The sequence below is a fragment of the Vespa crabro genome, chromosome 7 (assembly GCF_910589235.1).
Source record: "Vespa crabro chromosome 7, iyVesCrab1.2, whole genome shotgun sequence".
Classification (NCBI taxonomy): domain Eukaryota; kingdom Metazoa; phylum Arthropoda; class Insecta; order Hymenoptera; family Vespidae; genus Vespa; species Vespa crabro.
Genome location: NC_060961.1, coordinates 5,077,894 through 5,100,233, shown reverse-complemented (window position 1 = coordinate 5,100,233; position 22,340 = coordinate 5,077,894). Strand labels below are relative to the sequence as shown.

At 37.9% G+C, this 22,340-nt stretch overlaps 1 protein-coding gene across 1 annotated transcript; it reads right to left on the bottom strand.

Annotated features, from left to right (window-relative positions):
- Positions 1 to 110: 110 nt before the first annotated feature.
- Positions 111 to 22,326, bottom strand: LOC124425469 (dynein axonemal heavy chain 2). Its single transcript, XM_046965833.1, has 48 exons — positions 22,229 to 22,326; positions 21,966 to 22,159; positions 21,098 to 21,326; positions 20,885 to 21,036; positions 20,531 to 20,781; positions 19,766 to 19,986; positions 19,587 to 19,701; positions 19,288 to 19,459; positions 18,006 to 18,181; positions 17,038 to 17,200; positions 15,556 to 15,780; positions 15,183 to 15,471; positions 14,959 to 15,096; positions 14,640 to 14,810; positions 14,264 to 14,555; positions 13,892 to 13,983; positions 13,586 to 13,774; positions 13,288 to 13,493; positions 12,699 to 12,884; positions 12,317 to 12,536; positions 12,051 to 12,217; positions 11,596 to 11,816; positions 11,428 to 11,537; positions 11,236 to 11,351; positions 11,056 to 11,156; positions 10,673 to 10,851; positions 9,722 to 10,021; positions 9,206 to 9,459; positions 8,395 to 8,553; positions 8,099 to 8,274; positions 7,596 to 7,747; positions 7,124 to 7,288; positions 6,870 to 7,036; positions 6,578 to 6,749; positions 6,173 to 6,385; positions 5,840 to 6,055; positions 5,430 to 5,580; positions 4,928 to 5,077; positions 4,550 to 4,682; positions 3,622 to 3,966; positions 3,273 to 3,545; positions 2,793 to 3,137; positions 2,597 to 2,731; positions 2,245 to 2,521; positions 1,746 to 2,156; positions 1,135 to 1,653; positions 370 to 517; positions 111 to 280 (listed from the first exon to the last, which is right to left on the bottom strand). Exons 1-48 carry the CDS (start codon positions 22,298 to 22,300, stop codon positions 126 to 128), a joined length of 9,663 nt encoding a protein of 3,220 aa, XP_046821789.1. The 5' UTR covers positions 22,301 to 22,326; the 3' UTR covers positions 111 to 125.
- Between the last annotated feature and the right edge of the window lie 14 nt (positions 22,327 to 22,340).

Sequence of the window (22,340 nt, the reverse complement as noted above, 5' to 3'; positions counted from 1 at the left end):
TATTTTTTATAAGTAAACGGATTCTTACAAACTAATAAATAATCAAATTGACACTTTAAATAGGCTTATTAAATTATTAAGGAAGTAATACATACATTTTTTATACTATAAGAAATCGAACAAAATTAAACGGCCAGACTGAGAAGAAGAGCTGTACCACGTGTCACCCATAAATCAGCAACCTCCGATCCAGTTTTTAAATCGACAGTCACGACGAAAGCGGGACGATTTTGATCGCCAGATCTTTGAGGATAATAATACGTCGGACAATTGTATAATCCTATCAGAAGGGACGTATGAGCGATAATAATGGTTTAAAGTATAAATCGTCAGAGAGATTTAAAAAAGAGATTGTTGATTATTTTTTACCTTTAGTTTTTCTGAAACGTTCGGTAGGTTTAAAGTGTATCACGGGCATGTCGTAAACAAGCTGCATCGGTGCTGGTTCGACGAGTGTCGCATTTTTCTTGTCCCATCCTGCTCCCTCCAAGAACATTGATCGCACGTACACTCCATCCTGTCATAATAAAGGCACTTCTTTTTTCTGTTCCTTTTTTCTTTTTCTTTTTTTTCTTTTCCAGTCATTCGCGCGATCGTTTTATATTAAAAATTGCATATATATCAAATATTCGGAGAAGAGAAATGGCAATCAATTTACCGATCCCTCGATAGCATACGATATAGTTATCGATTAATGACGGAATCGTACGATTTGATATACGGAAACGTTCAATCAAATAGAAACAACGAAGCTGACGTTGAAAAAAAATAAATTGTTTCGTTTTGTTTCCCCTTTTTTTCTTTCTTCCTTTTTTTTCCTTTTTTTTTTGGATTTCCCCTCCCACCCCCCACCCCCGGGCCGCGGTTCCCTCGTCGTTGAGTATACGTGCGTTAATCATTTTATGCGATAGGCATCGTTTTATAGTGAACGAAAATCAATTTAAGCGCTTTCGATGATGGCAATGATAAAAGTATAAATGGATGTATAAAAATGTTCGTTATTGTTTGTTCGTTTTTTTTTGATCTTACTAATCGTTGATTGCAATTGAAAGAAATGCATAAAATGGAATTCTAACATTAATAAATTAACGTTCGATTTATCATTATTTGTTATCTCTTGTCATCATAATTTACCGTAGGTGATTCGATGATGGCAGAATCATCGATCGTCTGAACTATGAATTCCCAAGTTAACGAATCAATCGATATATTCCACATTCTTGCCGAAGTTTGCAATACGGCTGTGAGGAAACCTGTTGGAAACGTAAACGCGGCTAGCCAGAAGAGCACAGGCGGATGTGTGGTCTCAGCCCAAGTAGCGAAATGCTCAATGCGGCTGATCAAATCTCTGGTCCAAGCTCCGAGAAGCTTCAAGGATGGATAAGCGGTCAGCCAAAGGGAGGGAACTCTGCCTTCGTATATGCATGTAAAAATCTCTTCCAAGTCGGACGACATTAAGACCAAACCGCGTATACCACGTTGTAACTCATTCAAACTGTTTCGAGTTTTCGTTAAGAGTACATTATAGCGACCTATTTCTTGAAGAAGTACGACATCAAGAGGTTTCTTGATCGGCCCTATCAATCTATCGATTGTTTCATAATCTATGTTCTTTGGTATTTTTGATATAACATCCATGGTTAATTGTATCACCTTGAAAAAAGAAGAAGAAAAAGAAAAAAAACGAATAATAAACATTATTTTGTTCATATTTGCAAGATAAACGTATTTTTAAATAGATAAACCTTCTCCTCCTTGTTCGTTTCCTCTTCGCTGGTAATCGCTTGAACTTGAAGACTCATTAAGGTTTTGCATATATTTCTCGTTTCCATAATGAGACTGGTTATATCTGCGTTAGGATGTTGTCCAAATGCTTCTGGTCTATCGACGGTCGGTAACGTCATGATAATGTCACGATAGAATTCTAAGGAGCCGTCTCGTGGTACGTAATATGTCGAGAGTGATGACAAACGATAATAAGGGATAGTCAGAACTTCGTCAGTGAAATATTGTTGGACATATGTCATCAACAACCGACGATCCCAGTCATCGGTCACGTGACCGCCGTAACAAACACCAGCAATAAGATATTTCAAGGATTCCCAAGGTGTATCTGGGTATTCGTCCAAATACACCTGAAGAAGATTCTCCGATACCTGTATGATCGAATGCATAATATATTATACTCTTTTTTTTTTTTTCATATAATTTTTCATCGCTCTTTCTTATATCTTTTAAATTAACCTCGAAGTCGGAATCGTTGAAGCTGTAAATGACATTCCAACCAAGCTGCTGGAACTTCTTTCGTTCAAGGAGAATCGAATGAAAGAAGACAAGAACGAAGAGGAGCTTCTTATACTTGGATTTCGCTTGACACACGTCGAATTGGGCCTCTGTAACGAGGCTATACAGTCGCTTCATATTGGCTTTCAATCCTTTAGGTGGTTCCGTCGTCATTTTTATCCCAGCTTGGAGGATCGATATCGGAAACTCAGGAGTTGGACTCGAACTAAGCCATAATCTATGAAACGATCGATACCCTTCTTTATCGATTCTCCCATCTCCCATTTACTTTGATATCGTCGTTAGGAAATACCTAAAGTTCGGATTCAAAGCTTTGTTATTGATAAGGGTCTCGACGATCTTGTCCAATTTCGGCATCCAGCTGAGTGATAAGTGGCAATTCGCTAGGAAAACCCATAATCCCTTTTTTGCACCAATTTGTATCATTCTGAAGATAAAAGTTAATATTATAGAATTAACGAATAATAATAATAATATTAAAAACAGACTTAGTTGCTACAGGTGCCTGTCCTTGACCCAAGGATAGACTCATAAATTTGTCCATCATTTGCTGGCTTTCTGCGAGTTGCATTAATATGCTCGTGGGATCTACACCGGGTGAAAGGACAAAAATCAAGGGTGTCTGAGCAATGGAATCTTCCAAGACTGCTTTTAAGTCGAGTACCGGTGGTTCGACAAATTTCTGATCCACGTTTCGTATGATAAAGTTTGCAATTGCGGAAGACATTCTGTCGGGTCGACAACTACGTATAATCATCATTCTTTGAAATGCTGTACAGCCCTCTTCCAATTCGCCAACGAGTGAAATATTTTCCGGTTCTGTACTAATATACCTGATTGCGAATATTCGAAAAATAAGATCGAATGAACGATGTAAAGGGAGTAGGGAGAGGGAGAGAGAGAGAGAGAGAGAGAAAGAGAGAGAGAGAGAGAGAGAGAGAGTTTTATTAAATTAATAAAGAGCCAACCAATTGTGCCAATCCCGCGAGTATTGTTCGAAGGACGAAATCAAACCGTGAAATCCTGGAAGTTTGTCGAGTTCCGTTATATTGTCCCAAGTTTCCGGAGGCAACCAAGGTACAGGCTTGTCCGGTTGATTCTCTCGATCCAGAACGATCCCACCTCTAAGAAGAAACGCATATTCCCAAGAGATTATTCTTCCTTCAGCGTTTAATATTTTAACGCACATATTGAAGGAAAATAATAATTTGTGTTTTTCGAATAATCCTCGACAGGTATTTCTGTTAATATACATTGAAATTAACATAAATATCTTTCTTTTTCTTTTATGTCGATCATCATTACAAATAAAGTTACTTGTATAGAGCGTAAGTATGATAATCATTAAGTCTCTCAATTCTATCGACAAGTTTTGTGCTCTTTGGACTTTTGTCAATGGACAACATGAACAGGGCGATGTATGAGTCAAGAGAAAATTGATACATTGGATCGATCAGACTCATATCTGTGAGAACGAAGAAAAGTATCGAAGCTCGTCGAGAACATGGTCGATAATCTTCCCTCGCTATGTCTATCTCTCGTTCGGTTTCTTCTGACGTCACTAACGATTCAGCTATGGATATCGATGTAGCCTTAGACGTTTGTAGAGTGTTGAGAAGGTCCAGATCGTCGAGAAGGTTAGGTCCAGCCTCGCTTAGCAGACTACAAAAGGGATATCGCATGTTCTAGTCATCGAGAATTCCAGACATGATTCGCCTAATCGACGCTCTGGGAGCATTTACGAGGGAAATTCGTTTAGGATAAGATCTTTAGAACGTTTTGTTATTCAGCTTGGTCGTCTCTTATCGATTATGTCGATGATAATAGCCCGAGATTTTGACGCCAAATATCTTCAGAATAATTCTCTTACTAACTTTTCTTACAATCGGCTAGTTTTTGCTAAGATGAAAAGTTTACAAACGAACTGACAAAAATAAAATAGCGAAAAGGAAAAGTTATCAGAATAAAATGAAGATTTGGAAGAAGACAAAAAAAGAATATAAACAAAAGGAAGGACTGTTAAGAATTTTGTAGAAAAGAAAATTCTGCGACAAATTGTGGTGTATAAAATACCAGAGAGAGAGAGAAAGAGAGAGAGAGAGAGAGAGAGAGAGAGAAAGAGAGAGAGCGAGAGAGAGAGAGAGAGAAATCAGAACAAAATGAAGGTTATAAAAAGACAAGAGAAATGTAAACAAAAGAAATGATAAAAGTGTAGAAAAACAATTCGGTGAATGGAAGATCTCACTAGAGAATTCTATCCTCCAGTTCCTTCAACGTCCGCTTGCCGGATGCGATCGTGAGGACGAGACTGTCCTTTTGTTCTTCAAGTTGCGGCTTCTCTTTCCTGACCACGATTCCCAAGAGTTGTGCCTCTAATCCTGCAAGTGTGGCAAAGGTGTGGTAAAGGGAAATGTCCGAGTCGTTGTTCTCACTCACTTGCATCAACGAGTCTCTTTCTCCTTCTCCTTCCCTCTCTCTCTCTCTCTCTCTCTCTCTTTCTCTTTCTCTCTCTTTCTCTTTCTCTTTCTCTCTATATACAGCTTTCACGCACACATGTGCACAAGTATATACCCTGGCTCTCGATCTCTCTATTTCGGTGGTATACGCTAAGATAATTAGTTACCTTGTTCCTTAATGGCGAAGTTGCATAACGTCGTTTTAGTGGATATCTCCGGAGCGTAATGGGGGTTCGAAAGTTTCGTTGTGATGAACAGTCGAAATTTGGCATTGAAAGTGATCATCTTGTCGTTAAACTTGATCATCAATTGATCACCTGTGTTGCGTATATAAACATAAACGTGATTATTTTAACACATACATATTTACATGTATGTATATTTATATTTTATATTAGATATTTAGATACAACTGAATGCGTTTATATCTCGTGCGTTCCAAAGAGAAATGGGAGCAAAGCGACGTGAAGTATTGTTCGGGTCGAATTAATTTCTAGCGTACTGAGCGTAACGCGATAGGAAATATCAAATTGCGATTTGTTCGATAGGTAAAACGATAAAGAATTCGTAGAAGAGAGATAACAATAGTGAGTGAAGTGGGAGGTAGTCGGATGAGGGTGGGAGTGGGAGTGGGGGTGGGGGGGGGGGGAGGGAGGCTTTGACGTTTACCTGATTTGATAAAAGCTCTTTCCAGAATCGGATTCAGGGCTGGATCGAGAGTTTCCCCAACGTTCTCGAGCAAAACCGGCCAGCCAAACTGCAGTGCTTGTTCCAAAACTCTCATAAAGTCCGCTTGGCCAAAATCGATTACTCGCAGAGCCTGCAATAACATTAGGTAAAGACAAGGCGAAAAGTCACGTTCCATGGACATTGCCTCATGGTCTTTAGAAAACGCGGTAAAGCGCGAAACTTTTCTCGAAAAACTCATAAGTAGTATTAAGAAGAGAAAGGAGCAAAAAAAAGAAAGAATCTATCTATCTGTCTGTATGTATGTATGTATGTATGTCTGTCTATCTGTCTGTTGGCAGACAGACTTTTCGGGGAATAGAAAGAAAAGAATAAAGGAGAATAGTACATACATTCTTTGCCTCCATGTTCTTGATCCACTTCACCGCTTGACATTGCGGATCGATTACGAGTGGCCATCTAGTGCCTCTCGTCACGATGATACCGTTCTCGGTACTAAATCCATCCGAAGGTAATCCCTGAATGTTCCACTCTCTGATCGTCGTGGGATCAGCTAGAAATTCCTTCACGTCGAGTTTAGGCGACATCGGGATTTCCTTCTCGTTTACCTTCGCGCGTTTCAATCATGCCCCGTTGTAATTTGAATAATCTCCGTGTAATTTACTTTCTAATGAGAGCGAGCTTCAACGTGTCGCCGACGTAGAATCTTAGTACTCGTGCCTCACCTCTTTCATCCAAATCGTGAATAGTTCGTCCCTGTAATTCGACACGAAAGGTCCCAAGTAAGACACGAAGGCCGTTGATATTAGACAGTCACCGGGTAACCAGTCGAAGAATTCTCCCAATGATTCTACCGTTTCCAACCATCGAATCCTTTCTCCTGACAGACCTTCGACCAGCATAGCCGCGCGATCTAATTTAACCTTCAACAACTCTGCCTGTCAATAGGAAGAATATCCTGTGTGAAATCTAAGCGTTTCATAAGAAATTAAATTAATAAGATAAAAAAGAAAAGAGATTTCCGCTTCCATCTCTTGCTTTATGAAGCATGCGTAAGATAGATAGATAGATAGATAGATAGATAAAGATAGAGAGACAGAGAGATAGAGAGAGAGAAAGTATTCCCTTGCCATTTTGATTAAATCCTGCTTTTCTTTCATCTTCGCGTCGTACATTTTCTGCAACGTTTCGAGATCCTCCTGTATCTTTTGCAGTTGCATCGTAGCTTCCGTCAAAGCAGCTTCCTTTTGCCGCAAAGATTCCAAGGCGGCCTCGAGTTTCTCTCTTTTCGGTGCTACGATCCTAGAGAGAATAATTTTACAGGATTATTTTTATAGAGAAGCATCGATCGTGCTTTCTCTTATCTTCTTTTTAGTCAATCTAATGTAAGTACAAATGTAACTAGATAAATATATGCCATACCTATAGAGCTTTCCATATTTTTCCATGGCTATGACCCACATGCAAAGCGACTTGGCGGCGACCGAGACAACGCCTACTTTTATAGGATCGAATTCCGGATTGGTCGTATATTTTCCAATAGCTCTCAATACTCTATCCGATATATGATCCTTGTTGAAATCGCGTAGCTAAAAGTTAAAAGAGATAATATATCGTGATCGTCGTTCGAAAAAGTATATAGCTAGAAAGAAAAGATTCGAGGAAGGATTCGGTACGGTGTTAATGAAGTTCACGTCTCCCAGCTGACGTTTGGATTCCGCCCAGGTTGGTTCTGAGTTCTTTAGAATCATAACTGCCTCCATTACCATTTCAACCTTTGGTGGTGGTCGAGCGAAGGACTTTATTTCCGCCAGATCTTTCTTGTTCAACGCTTCCAACGCCTGAAAAGATAAACCCGTGATTTTATCTTCCACGCATGCCAGTTATTAAAACCAGCTCCTGTAATTCCAATTTCTCCACCGAGCGTAGACAACCCATTCAAAGGCATTTCAGAATATGTTTACATAATCTCGGACGATAGCATTTCGATTAGCGTACTCTCATGCATCTATGTATTTTAATCCCTTTCATACACATATATATATGCGCTAGACTGCAATATATCAGGCCTATGCAGTCAAATGATGTCTAACGAATCGCTTGTACCGTGAAATTGTACGAGGTATTAAACGAGAAAAGGATACTTGCTTTCATAGCTTCATTCAAAGCTGGCTCGACAGTAGCCAAATCGGCACGTGCTATCTCTTCTAGCTTCTTGCATTCTTTCTGTTCTTCGGCAATTCGAAGTGATTTTGCTGTAACCATTTTTTGAGCATCATCGGCGTCACGACGTTGATTCACTGAAAAATAATGTGTCATTGAATAAATATTAAGAAAAATGTTCGATGCTTGTAATAATTTTATAGATTTAATTTCATATTTACGGTGCCAAAATGAAATTTTTCTTAAACAAATTTACGAAATAAACCATCCAACGAAATGAAAAAATAATGCCGAAAAAAGTGAATAGATATGGTCGAACGATTTTGTAAGATGTTTTAAAAGATTTTAATAGATGGATTATAAAAAATATTACATTTAACATTTTTAATCGATCAATACATTTTAATGACAAAATTTATGTCACATATATTAATACGATTAAATAAATTTATTACAATAAAGATGATCAAAGACATCGATGGAATTACCTATCGTTACCAAGAATTCCTCGCATTCTCTAGTAGATGTCTGCACCTGTTCTTGCGTTATCTCCAACTCAGCGGCCATTTCATTGACCTTTGCCTGAGTATCGTCGATCTTAAAGATCCCACCGCGAAGTTTATTCGCCTGATCGGCCAAATTCTGTCTCTTTTTATTCATCATACTATGTGTGTAGGATAAAAAGGAAAAAAAAAACAAAAAAAAAAACAAAAAGAAAACTCATAATAAAACTGTGAAATGCTTGATTCATCGTAGCTAGTTGTAATTTTAAATTCTATCTCACTCTTTGTAACCAAAGACTAATTCAAGAAAGTTCGTAGGCGTGACGTAATTATATCGTTTCATTTCGTTCGCCATACGAACGGAAAATCGCGAGACCATGCTATGTATCGAAGCAAATGTTGATGCGATTCCATTCCGCATTCTTTCTTGTAATGGTAAAATCGGAATGGCTGTGGCGGATTGTCTTGGTTCCTAATATAATGAGAAATTTATATATATAATTTATATTATAGAAATTATTAATGTTTTCATATATATTTTTCTTTTTCTTATCGAATATTGTAACTAGAAAACGAAAAGAAAAAGAATGAAAATTAATAAAGAGAAAGTATAGAGTTTGTGACTATTAATAAGGAAGGTCATAAAGAAGATCCTCGATATCGAAAGCAACCGATAAGAAAACGACGATGGGAGATGCGACGTGCCAAAGCGTCGTATCGTTCACGAACGAGAGAAACTATAAAGGGGAAAATAATCGGATTCTACGAAATGGTTGCGGAAACTCTCGCTACGGCCGATGAGAAGCAAGAGAAAGCGAGCTAGAGTGGATAGGAGGGTGAAAAGGAAGAGGGCAAGGGAGGAGAAAGAGAGGGGCGTCGATTTCTAGAATCGAATCTAGTCGAGTCGAATCGATCGGCTGGAAAAGGAGGAAAGAAGGAAGAAAGGGATGAGGAGAAAGAGGTAAAGGAAAAGGAGGAAGAGAAGGAGGAGGAGGAGAAGAAGGAGGAGGAGGAGAAGGAGGAGGAAGAGAACTGCAGGCGGAACTCGCGAGACCCACCACTTTATTTTCGCCGGTGATAGTGAGCGTCAGATTGAGATTCATGAGGAACTTGTTGCCAACTTCGAGAAGAGCTTCCTTCGGCCATTCCAGAAACCAATCGATGGTCGTGCAATTGATCAGGGATGGGTATTGCCGTAATCTGTTCCTGAAGGCGTCCCCGATCGGACTCATGCACAATATCACGTGCATATTGGCGCGAACCCTTTCGATCAGGAAGGAATAGATCGATTCTACCGTTGGTATTATGCCGATCTTCGTAGCTTCTTTCATTAAACGATTTTTAATCTAACAATAAGGAAGAGGATTTATATGAGTTTATTGTTTCGAAAATGCTCTTATTGAAGAAACGAAAGATAATCCTCGATGATTTCATTTTATGCAAATTTGAGCGAACGAGTAATAGCTGAGAATACTAGCTCATTTTTTGCTATCTCGTGATTTTCTTTTCTTTTTTTCCCAATAGAAAAGATATTCCTTTTTAACGATCATGATTACGTAAAGGTAAAGGTAGTTTTATAGTGTTTACATTGATCATATGGATACTTACGTCTTCCATTTCATCGGTTTTGTAGAGATTGGCTACTTCACCGGTGCTCAGCATATTGTTAACTATCTCGAGAAACTGTTCCTCCGCCACTTGGGTATCATTGAAGAGAAAACTAGTCGGCTTATTCTCAACTCCTGCCGTCGAGTAAAGCTTTTTCAGGTCCTCGCGGAATTCCATCACTCTGTATTGCTTCGTAACGGCGATTTGAAAGGTGGTCAACTCGCACATGTAAGCTGCGATACGGGATACTGATTGTCTGCCACTACCTCCTATACCAACTAGTAACATGTTGCCTCGGGGCTATACAATTGTGGGATAACGATTGTCTTGAATTTCAGAAATCGATTAGACGATAGAATGAATTTGAATGTTAACACCTCGAAGACGGATTTTTACATTTTACATTCGTTTAAGATAGTTTATAGTAAAGTAAACATTTGGAGGATGAAACATTTACTTTGTAGTCTTTGAGCCATTACAAACTTCTGACATGGAGATTAGTGTAGAAAGCAGACAGTCTTCCTCGGAATTTCCATTTAGTTTCCTATTCATCGATCATCGTTGAAAGGAAATAATGTCTTACGACGTATTTATTAAAGATCCTTCTCTCTCTCTCTCTCTTTCTCTCCTATATTATAATCGCCCTAGTACACGCGATTATATTTTACGTTATAATAGTTAATAATAATTAATCAATGCAATTTCAATGGAAAGTTACGCAAATGTAACTTTCAAGTTATTTATATAGAAATTATTTGATTAACAATTCGAAAGGATTTACGAGTGTTTTACGATACTTTCAATTGTATAAATAAAGTAAAAAAGGTTACATCGTATGGCGCGTTTGAGATAAACGTCTGCTTTCTTCAGTAAGAAAGAAGAAAAGGCACGTAGTATGGAATGGTTGTGATGCCCGTATTATATCATACCTGGTGCTCACGAATCACTGACCTGAGATATCACACGGACAATGCGGCATATATGCTCGACCGCGTCCTGAAAAAGAATGAGATCGAGGCGTACTACACCAGTAGAAGCGTTATATTCGTCCATTTGTTCCTCTATATGGCGTCTCACGGCGGCGATATCCACGAGATCCTCGTATATGTTCCAGGCATTCATAAAGTTACCTGCGCTCGTGTATTTTCTTTAGACAGTCTTTTTATAGCTTCATCGTTGCATTACGTATTACGATTCTAATTCAACGTTATGTTAACATATGCAATGATCTTTTATCTCTTTCTCGGAAACAATTAATTCATCGAGGAGTGAATGCATTAGCTTAATTAAGTTAATTTTGAATCTTTCGTTCAAAGATTTCGTTGAATGCTTACCGAAAAGAGGAATCGTTTTATCCGGACATACGCTTGTTATTGTTAGCTCGAAATATTTACCAAGTAATTCACCTATCTGTCCAAGGAACCATTCCGTATCTCTAAAAAAAAAAAAAAAAGAAAGGAAATAATGATTAGATAAAATTAGAAACGTTTATTATTCTTTTTTATTCCATTTACTTCTCGTCGATGAAACGATCGCAAAAAACACGATAAGTTTCATGCATCCACAAACGTAGAAATGTATGAATCGAATATTGATGATCCTTGTGACTTCGAAGCAATCCTTGGAATATCTATTAGAGTAAATATGATTGAAATTTTTTTTATTAATTTTTCAAAAATGCATATATTTATATTCACGAAGTTTACCTTCGATATATCACGCAAATTGAAAATATAATGCATCTTGGCGGGTGTTGGTAACATTTTTAAGACAACGCGATTATATAAAGTTATAGTGGCAAGCGTTATTGTATCGGCTAAAAGAAAAATCAAGTTGAATTCATAATTGCGAATAGAAATGATTTATCATCTTACCAATTCCTTTCACTTCCGAAGAAAAGTCTGCGATTTGTTGATTAAGCATCGTCCCGTATATTCGAATGATCTGTTTTTCACTGGGAAACGTCATATTAATGATATTAAATCTCGTAAGTAATCGATTCGAGATTATGTTACGACCACCACCAGGTGGACCCATTGCTGCTATTAATTGTATCTTTTGTATATATTTTTTCTGTTGATTCTGTCGATCGTACCTATTGGAAAGATTATCAACGCTTAGTCGGTTCGTTATATAAGTTTTAATATTCAGATGGGTCATTCGAATTCTCCTGGCAAATTCGTGAAAAAGAGTGGAAGAGAGAATTCATACTCGCAAGAAAAAGTACATTTCGCCGCTTTTCTACGAACTCTTTGATTTACCACCTCTCGAAGTCGATCGGCGAACAGATCGGCTTCCCAACGGACTTTGGTAAAACTTTTTGATTTACCAGAATCCATAGTCGATCCACTGACGGATCAGTTCCAATGGTGGCTGTGCTCCGTACGTCTCTTTCATCGGCATGTTAAAGTCGTCCATAAAAGTTATCATCGTTTTATTGCCAATGGGAATGTAAACCGCTTTCGTGCGTTTCTCCAGTCTGCTCTCAATAGCTTCCTATACGTATAGAAAACTCGTCGTTGAATGTAGCTTTTCATTGTTTCCGACGCCCATGAAAAATCTTTCGATATCATCAAAAGATATCATTAAAATTACCTGAACGTTATTCGATGTTGTTTGAGCAGACATATTTATAACGAGTAATCCATATTTGATATTATCCATGGATTCTAAAGCTGATCGTGCAATTGAGCTTTTTCCAGTGCCTACAGGACCAACCAGAAGGACGGGATAACCATTGATTAACAGATTGCTTACGATGTAATTGTAGCGAACAGTGTCCACCGTCGGTACAATTATATTGTGAAATGGTGTCCTAAGGAAGAAAAGACCTTACTTTTTTTTTCTTTTTTGGATTCGTTAAAGGAGAGATAAAAGAAAGAAATTAAATTAAAAGAAAAAAAAGAAAAAGAAAAGATTGGTCTCGTAGGATAAAAAAGAAATTGTTCGAAGTAAATTTAAAGCCTTTTGTTCTTACCCCGGTTGAAACCTCCAGGCATGAGATAATTTTTCTTCCCACGAAACGAAACTACGCTGACGCACGTCTACGTAATATTCGTAGATGGTATCTCTCAAGGGAAATGATCCTTCTAATTCTCTTATGAAATTGTCCATCTTTTGACGGCCCTCTTCATCAACTGAGGCACACAGTGACCATATCATGCTGTAATACCGATAAGAAATTTATTCCTTCGAAATGAATTATATAGCATTTAAAGCGGTTCACAGTTAAACCGATCATTCATGATCAATGGCGAAAGAGGTATTCGTTGGTAATCCGACATACGTTTGGCAATTCAAAAGGAAATTGCAATTAATGGGACGAGAGAAAGCTGTAAATCCAAAATGGATACTATCCAAAAAGCCGTACAAGTATACATAAGTATAGTTTTCTTATTGCGATTGCATCGTTCGAAAGAAAAAGAAAAAGAAAGGTGCAATCCGGCGAATGTGGAATATCGTTTAGATGCAAGAAGAATCAAGAAATTTATGGAAGAAACTCGAATCAGCCGCTAGAACGGTACAATTGATATTTTGGATGGTGTTGGTCGGAAAAAGTAGTTTACCAGAAGAGAAACCAGATCTTGCAAATGGTGGAGAACGCCTCTTCGTCGTTGCCAACTTCGGCGCTGGTCTTGGGTCTGGCGAGCACATCGAGAAGCTTACAGAGGGACTGAATGGAATTTAATTCAGGAACTGGCACGAGTTCCTCGCACTTGTGATGCTTAAATTCCAACGTTATGTCGACGAAACGATCGAAGAGTTCTTTCATCTGATAAGTTCATTTGTATTAAGCTACAATTATTATTTTTTTTTCTTTTCATTTTTAATCAAAGAAATATTCTTTACATGTTCAACGAAGACAGGTTCCTTCTCGTGGTTCTGTAACCAAGATTTAACGAGAGGACGCCAACCAAGATCCTTGTAATCGTTATAAACCATACCTGCCCTAGAAACGGTGGCAGGAGAGGCAACACAGAGATCCTGAACCTCGAACAACAAGGACACTTGTTTCGGCATCGTGATTCGCTCGTTATTGATCAGCGTCAAGATCTATGTATATATGTATGTATATATGCGCCAATGAAAATTTCACGATAGTAGAAGGAAACGATATTTAACGTACGAGCAGATAATAACTTCGTTTGGAATAAGCCGAGGGAAACCTACTTTGTTATCGTCCATAACACTGTTCATATTTTCGATCCACACGGCATCGACAGGCCCGTCAAAGAGAATCCACTTTTCGTCGGGCGACTCGCCTGTAACGATAATAAAGCATGATTCACTTTTGTTTGAATTTTTTTCTTTCTTCTTCTTCTTTCTGTTTTCTGTGTGTGTGTTTTTTCTTTTTTTCTTTTAAATCGTCGAAAATATGTTTCTCGTCGATCTTTTTGGTTTTTCAATGCTTTCCGTCCCTTCGATTTTTATTATATTATTTAAACAAATGGGATTAATCACGCGATGACATCGTAATGGCCTAACGTAAAAATGACCCTCTTTGTTAGAAGTTCAATTCGAGAAGAGATAAAAGCATTTTACTGGAGCAGGTCTTCCGCATGATCGACGATATTACTCCATCAAGCCACTCGCCGGTCGAGAGATTGTATTCGCCATAGAGCTCGCTGAGGTTCAATGCTTTAGGATTAATTGGATAGACATGAACGGCGTTGTAACCCGGTTTTTCATCGTTTTTCATTCCGCTCATCGTATTTTGCAATATTTTCCATGTGACCGTCTTCGCAGTGTTCGATTCACCGACAATCATCGTCGAATGTCTCGAATTTTTCGTCTCGTAAAGTTGAATCACTTTTGTGATTATCAAAGGAATCGGCTACGAACGAGGTCCATTTTATTTGAATTGGAGAGAATAAAATCATATAGGAATAAAATAGATATTCTATCAACAAGGAATTACTTGTAGCTTTAACTTGATAGCCTCTTTAGTAATATAACCAATGATTTCCTCGTAATCTACGGTTGGCACGTCTACGGTAGGAAATAGATCGGTGGTGATTCCAAGGAAGAGAGGCAGATCGTTGGACGTAAGTTTCGCCACGTTCATGTCTTTCATCGCAAGAATGATCACCTGCATTTCGATGAGATATTCGTTATCGGTTCGTTCGAAATCATCCCCGAAACGACGTCGTAAATTATAAGAAATGAAAACGATCGAACATGGGATAATATTTTATTGCAATTTTTATTTTTATTATTTCCATTTCTCGTTTACTTGCCTCGTCGTCAGCTAAATTCGGATGAAGACGTTTCTTCCAGCCGGCGTATCGAGTCAAAGTCACTATACCTCTTAATCCAAAATCATAGTGATACTGTTTGCTCAATTGTTGTTGTGCCAAGGTATACAAGGTAAAGACCTATAATATATACTTTTAAAAAATTTTGAAGCATTCCACAATTTGGATTATAAATTAATCCGAAGTGAAATTGGATCGATAATAACCTTCCGAGCAAGTACGCGAGTTTCCTGAAATCCTTCTCCAAATAAATTGATCTCGGCGATCATGCTGCTGTCTGGTACCATCATCGAGATCGGTCTGAACATGGATTTCAAATTATCTGGAAGTTCTGTACGACCCGCGTACCCGGGATTCATCGTGATGAAGATACCACAGGTACTAATCAACCTTATCTCTTTGCTCTCGAAAACGAATCTCTGAAGTTTCTGAGAGACTGCGGTTAGTATCGATAATATCTGTTGCGCCACGACGGATAATACTTCGATATTGATTCTGTTCAATGAAAAGATCCATCGTCGAAAAAAAATGTTATAAATAAAAAATAAAATTTTATTGAAGTTGATTCGTTCGATTTACCTGTTAAATTCATCGAAACAACCCCAAGCACCTGTCTGAGCTAAACCCGAGAACATCCTTCCCATGCTTATGTAATCTAGCCCTTCTGAGCAATTCTGCACGATCACGTTGAATCCCAATGCCTTTCCAAGATCCTTAACTGTCTCGGTTTTCCCTGTTCCAGCTGGGCCCTTAGGGCTTCCCCCTCGATACAAATGAAGCGCCGTCGTCAGAGTAATGTAACATCTGTCAATGAACAAAGAGAATATCATTGCAGTAGGCTAACGGGAAGTAATAAATATAACGGATAAAATCAATGAACAGTATTTTATCGTAAATTCGAAGAAATATTCGATATAGAACGGTTTGATGGATTACGTCGAAATAATCAAAGATGAGAATTGAAGAGATAAAGTGAGTTATATTAAGAATAATTTCGTACGATTTTACGTACTCGCGAAGCGTTCGTAAAAATATAATAGCTTTTTGGAAAAATAATGAAAAAAGATAAGAAACTGGGATTAAGAGAAAGAATGAAGAAAATAAAATTCAACTATGAGAAGTATTAAATTGACGATGCCTCGTATTCTTAAAATATTCACCCTCTTCTTCCATTCTTTTTGTTTATATATATATATGCATCGCTCTTCCTTTTTCCTTCTTTTTCCGTTCTCATGTATTTTCTTGGTTAAGGGAGGCGCAATGGAGGCACGGTTGTTGCTTCGATTTTGCGAACGTATGCTTCACTGCATTTTGCGATTTAATCCGTCTAGGAAGGTAAAGAAAAGAAAAAAGAAGACGGAAGGAAAAAAGAAAGAGATAAAGAATGCAAGGGGTTGCGTCTGGTGAAGAGGATAAAATGGTGGAACGATCGCACGGCGTGCCACAAAGAAGAAAATTCGATATAATAACTCGACAATGTGTAGCGATGGTTGCGTTAGTAGTAGTAGTAGTAGTAGTAGTAGTAGTAATAGTAGTAGTAGTAATAGTAGTATTAGTAATAGTAGTAGTAGTAGCGATAGTGGTGGTGATGGTGGGCGCGTTCTTGGCATCCTTCTTTATCGCGAGACAAATTCTTCTCTATAAGGGAGGAAAAAGAAAGTAAGCGTCGAGTCGACCAGCTCCTGTCTATAAATTAGATACCGACGTTGCGGGCGGTACCCTTTTATCGCGATTAAATCGATACCGCGTTAAGTATCGTCGTAGATTACGTTTCTGTCTCTTTCGTTTCCTTTCTTTTCATTTTTTCTCACGCGTTACAACTTGCCACGTGTAAATCTCTTCAACTTTCTTCACGTACTAAAGCTATTATCATTATATTAAGGTCATTGTATTCTTTTCATTATATTTATTATTATAATTTAGATGTTTTCGAAGATCTACCGATAATCCACGTTAATTAATACTCTTTATCATCTTTATCATTTATATTTTTTCTTAGATTTTTTTCTTTTTTTTTTTTTTTATATTAACGAATGAATGAATTATTCATTTTTATCATACCGATCAGTCAATGGCGTTATCACGAGACGTCCCGAATTTCCTAGATACTCGTATCCGTATATAAAATGAGTATTCGTTTGGCGTACAATGCAATTGTCGATGTCTTTTTCCCAGTAGAATCTTAGTTGAGATAACCACTCGAAGGCGGCAACGTCCTTGCAATCTGAAAGAGAATGGAAAGCTTTTTGAGCGCTTTCGTTCGCTTACTCGTTTACCTAAGTTACGAGACGTAAACGATGCTCTTTTAAGGCTGATGCTGTATACAAAGTGTTTCACTCTATGTGTGACGAGAACTTGAAATCTTTTTTTTTCTTTTTTCTTGTAGTTGATATCTCCTTTTTCTTTATTTCTTTTTTCTTTTTCTTTTCTTTTTTTCTTTTTTTTTCAACTTTATCATATAAAAGAGCTTTTCATGGTATGTAAACAAACAAGACGTTGGAAAATGGGGGGAGGGGTAACTTCGTTTTTGTAAATGGAAGGGTAAATTTTCTTATGGTCATATAGCCATCCCTAAATTAACCAAGTTTTTTTTTTTTTTTTACATATTCTTCAAAATTGTATACGTTTTAATAATAATTAGAACGGTTTGTAATTCACGCGGTGAAACGTTGTTTTCAAATAATAAATATTTATTTCGAGCAACGTAAAACACATGTGAATTTTTGAAGTATATATCAAAATTTGTTTAATTTAGTTAGGACTAAATGATAATAATAACACGTTACATTTGAAAAGTCGAAATTAACTAGTTTTCAATTTTGTTTGTTTACGGCAAAGTTTAATAAAAAAACATTTCATTATTACGAATGAATTAGAAAATATTAAACTATCAAATTTTGTTGTATGTATTAAACGTATGTTGAAACATTCTGTATAAAACTTCGAATAGAAAAAATACAATCGAGTATACTTTTATCTTTCACTTGAAATATTATAAATTCTAAATATATAATAAAAAGAAAACTCACTGTTCTTGTACATTCTTTCTATAACGTCTCTCGCATGGATTTCGATTACAACGATTGCCTTGAATTTAAGACGGTCTAAATTACTCAGATCACTTCTTATTGCCTCCGAGTATTTGGCCAATGCCTGATTTTGTTTCTTTTTTGATCGTCTCAATGGTTTCTTCGAGTCCACCAATCTATTCAATTTAAAATAAATAATTATGAATATTAGAAAAATATTGATAAAATTTTTTAACACACGAAGAAATCGATTTTTGTAAGGAATTTAGAACGAGCAGATTTGAGAATCGATTGCAAGAGGTAGTACCTAACATTTATCGTACGTTCTTCTCGCAATTGAGGAAGGGAGTATGAAAAAAGATGGTAGAAAAAGAAAGAAAAGTTTTATTTCTTTCTCTCTTTCTCTTTCTCTCTCTCTCTCTCTCTTTCTCTCTCTTTTTTTTTCTCTCTCACTTTTTCAAAGTTCAACATCGTCGAGACGATATTCGCCGGCTCTACGCATTTTTCCTTTCCGTCTCACCAACCATCCGCGTTTCTCAACGATCTCCAGTTCCTCTTTTTCTCTTCACCAAGCTCTTTCTCTACCTTTCTCTCTACTTTCATGACGAGACGCTTCAAGCAACGACCGGGTACACAGAGCTTCGCGTTACATGAACGTTTACAGCCAAGGTCCCGGGACGTAGGGATTTTACTCTAGGCGAAGAGATTGGGAGAGAGAGAGAGAAAGATCGAGAGAGAGGAAGAGAGAGAGAGAGAGAGAGAGAGAGAGAGGGAGAGAGAAAGAGAGAGAGAGAGAAGATACGGCCGGTAGTGTTGGTGTGGGTTAAATTATTCGCAGTACGGCTAGTATATGCAAACGAGAAGAGGAAGGGTGGCATGGCTGGATCGCAGGACGAGAGGTAGAATATGCAAAATTCCTCTTATTAGAGTTACCGTGTCCCTCTCCTCGTTTACCCTCTGCCTTTCCCGTTTTCGGTCCCTCTCTTCCCTTTATCCTCCCATTTTACTTTCCTATCTCCATCTCTCTTTCTCCTTTGTATCCGCTTTTCCAAGTCTACCTCTTCGCCCAAATCGAACCTCGAAAACGAGCTTGGAAAGGCAAAGATGCAAACTTCCGATTTCTGTGGATAACTCGTGTTGCAGTTTTCCCAATTGAGAAACGTACGTATCATATGTATGTATATATCTATCTATACTTGTGTAGAGGGAGAAAGAGAGAGAGAGAGAGAGAGAGAGAGAGAAAGAGAAAGAGAAAGAAGAGAGATACATAGGCAACGCTCACTTGCAGTGCATGAGTGTTCTGGTGCAGTCGGTCGTCCATTGGATTTGAGTGGACGTAATTCCTGGCTGGCTCGGCCACTCTTTCACCCACCTGTCGCGTTTTGCGAGCATTTTTCGCAGCGCCTCTCTGCAACGCTTCAACAACTCGTGCAAACTCTCTCTCATCGCTTCCTCTACAATTTCGAACGGATCCGTATTGATTTTTGGTTTTATTTTTTATTAATCAATAGAAAGATCGTAGAAAAAACTGGGAAAAAAATATCCAAGTAAAGAAATGAAATAGTTTACTCGGCTATTCACCTATATTACATAGCCAGTTTTCGACTTGACCTTCTAAGACAACTGGATTAAGGAATTGAACATATTCACCGTCACTGGAATTCATGGCAGTGGCTAATAGTTTACCTGTTAATGACTAAGAGAAAGATCATAGATGCTATAGAATAAAATATAAGATAAATAATTGTTTATTAATATACCTTGAACAGTGTTAAAAATTTTATATTTTCGAAAAGCTTCTTGATATGAGGCTGTATAAGTTCCGGTTTCCTTGAGTTTGCAAGTATCTCAAGTAAATCATCGTTCGAAATGAAGTAGAATCTTGGAAATACGTATCGTTTAGTCTCGAGATATTGTTCTAGAGCACGTTGCAGTGTCTCCAAGTTCTCATTGAGTTTATTCAGAACTTCGAGCAAGCCGGCTGGCGGGAACGAGAGGATGTTCAGTAGAGTAAGAGAAAAAATGCAAATGCTGTCGCTCTAGTAGATTTACATTATTTTGCAGGCACGCGGACGCCTCGTTGCACGACATTCTCTTCCCTTTGTCTCTATCTTTCTCTCTTTCTCTCTCTCTCTCTTTATCTCTCTCTCTCTCTCCCTCTCCCTCTCCCTCTCTCTCTCTCTCTCTCTCTTTTTCTTTCTTTCTTTCTTTCTCTCGCAAACAACCGAGATAGATATTTTTTTATCCTATCCTGTTCGCGTAACCGTAACTCGTAATTTGAATAATTTACGCGCGCTTAAATGATCCCTATCTCCGTAGTAAATTTGTGAAAGTCTCACGTTTGAGAGAGGCGTAGTATACCGGAGCCGATAAAAACGTAATTTCTCGAGCCTTTACTTCGTGGTTACGGTAAAAAGGAGTAAAGAAAAGTCGAGGTTAGTTCTTTTTCTTTTCTTGAAAGTCCACGAACGATGTTAACTTTTGGGCGTAGTTGATAAAACTTTTCGATCTCAAGATATACGTACGCGGAACGTGAGTGGCCGGTAAAGCCAATCTGTGGCCCGCCATGCGGGACGTGATTTGCACCCAGGATAGTGTCAACTTGTCGTAGTCGTGGCTTTCTTTTGGAAGTTGTTTTCTAATGTCTTCGCTCGAGAATATATTGTCCATATAGAAATAGCTTCTTTGAACGCTGAGCACCATCTCGAGAACCTCCCCCACAGTAGAGAGAGCCCGTTCCCAATAGTCGACTTCCGCTGCGAATGGCTCGACAAATCTACGAACGAAGAATAAATAAAGTTTCAATGTGACCGAAAAGATTTCTTTCTTTCTCTCTTTCTCTCTCTTTCTCTATTGTTTTAGACTTTACAAGTGGGTACCTTGTCGATTTCATCGAAGACAAAAGAACTTGATGATCCTCCAGCGCTTCTACTACGTCGTCTATACTTTCCAATTTATAGATACCTTTGGTCTTGTACGGTGTCATCTCTATTGTCATTACTTTCCAAACAGCGCTGATACGCTGCAATCCCTGAAAGATATAAATGCATATTCTATATGTATTCTCTAAATTGTTAAAGTCAAAAACTTACCAATTCTATTTCAAGTTCCATCGTTGCAGTGTTTGAGATTTCGGCGATCTGTTCAGAGAAATTTTGCATCTGCATGTCGGCAATGGCGTCGAGAGTAAAATCTTCGGACGTCTCGTCGAATTCTCTTGATAAGATGTCCTTAACTTGTCTCCAATGACGTGATCTCATAGCATGATTCTTTAAATCGGTTATCAGTGGCAATGTACGACGAAATTTATCGACTCTAGATCTGTTAAATGTAATATAAATAGAAAGATAGAGAAAAAGAAAGAGTGAGATAAATCTTGTTAAAAGTATACTAGATGTTAGTTTGTGTTCAGTTTGAAATTTGTTGCCAGCCATTTCTACGTCCATTTTAATTCAGACATTCGTGATCATATGTGATTGTAATTTCGACGATGAATGAAATGCTCCGTTCTATCCGCAAAAATCATGGACAATAAGCGTCAATTATGTGTTTCCCCTTGCTTTTCATCTACTTTTTAGAGTGAAGTATGCTATGTTTGCTTCGTCCTTCTATTTTCTCATCTGTACAGTATTTGGCTTTCAAAATGTCGCGGACCGTTCCGTTTATTAAATTTACGCCCGAAATTGTTTATTAGAAATGATCGGTCAAAAAAGAGAGAAAAAAAATAATAATTTTCTACATGTCACAATTGATATTTACCAAGAATAAAAATATTTTCGTAAATTTTTAAAAACGACGATAGAACGTCGTCAATTTTTTGAAGTGAACTTCCATTATACTAAATCACAGTTTTCTTCTTGGTCCATGACCCGTGTTAGCATAAGCTAGTGAACAAGTTCACGATAGTAGCAAGAGAAGAAGAAGAGTTAAGTAGGAACTAGCAAGAGATCCTCGACGTACCTCGTGTGCTCAACGATCTCCCAGTTTCTCTCCTTAAGCTCTCTGCAGAGTCTTGTGAGTTTTCGAAATAGGGCGTTCGCAACTGTGTCCATCTCTTCTATTTCTATCTTCCAAAATTGCTCGTTCTTGTAACGATTCCATGCTTCGTTCCACTCGGCGGTCAGTTTCCAAACAATCTCGATGATCGCTAAGTTCTACGAAAAAAGTTGAAGAATCGAGATAACGATGCACGATGGTTATTAAATTGATCGCGTCCAACGTACTTCCTCGAGTTCTACCAATTCCAAAGAATCTGGTTGACTTAAGCCAAAAATTTTGAGATGTTCTTGAAGCATTTTTTCACGTTCCTTCAATACGTGTATTTCCTTATAAAAG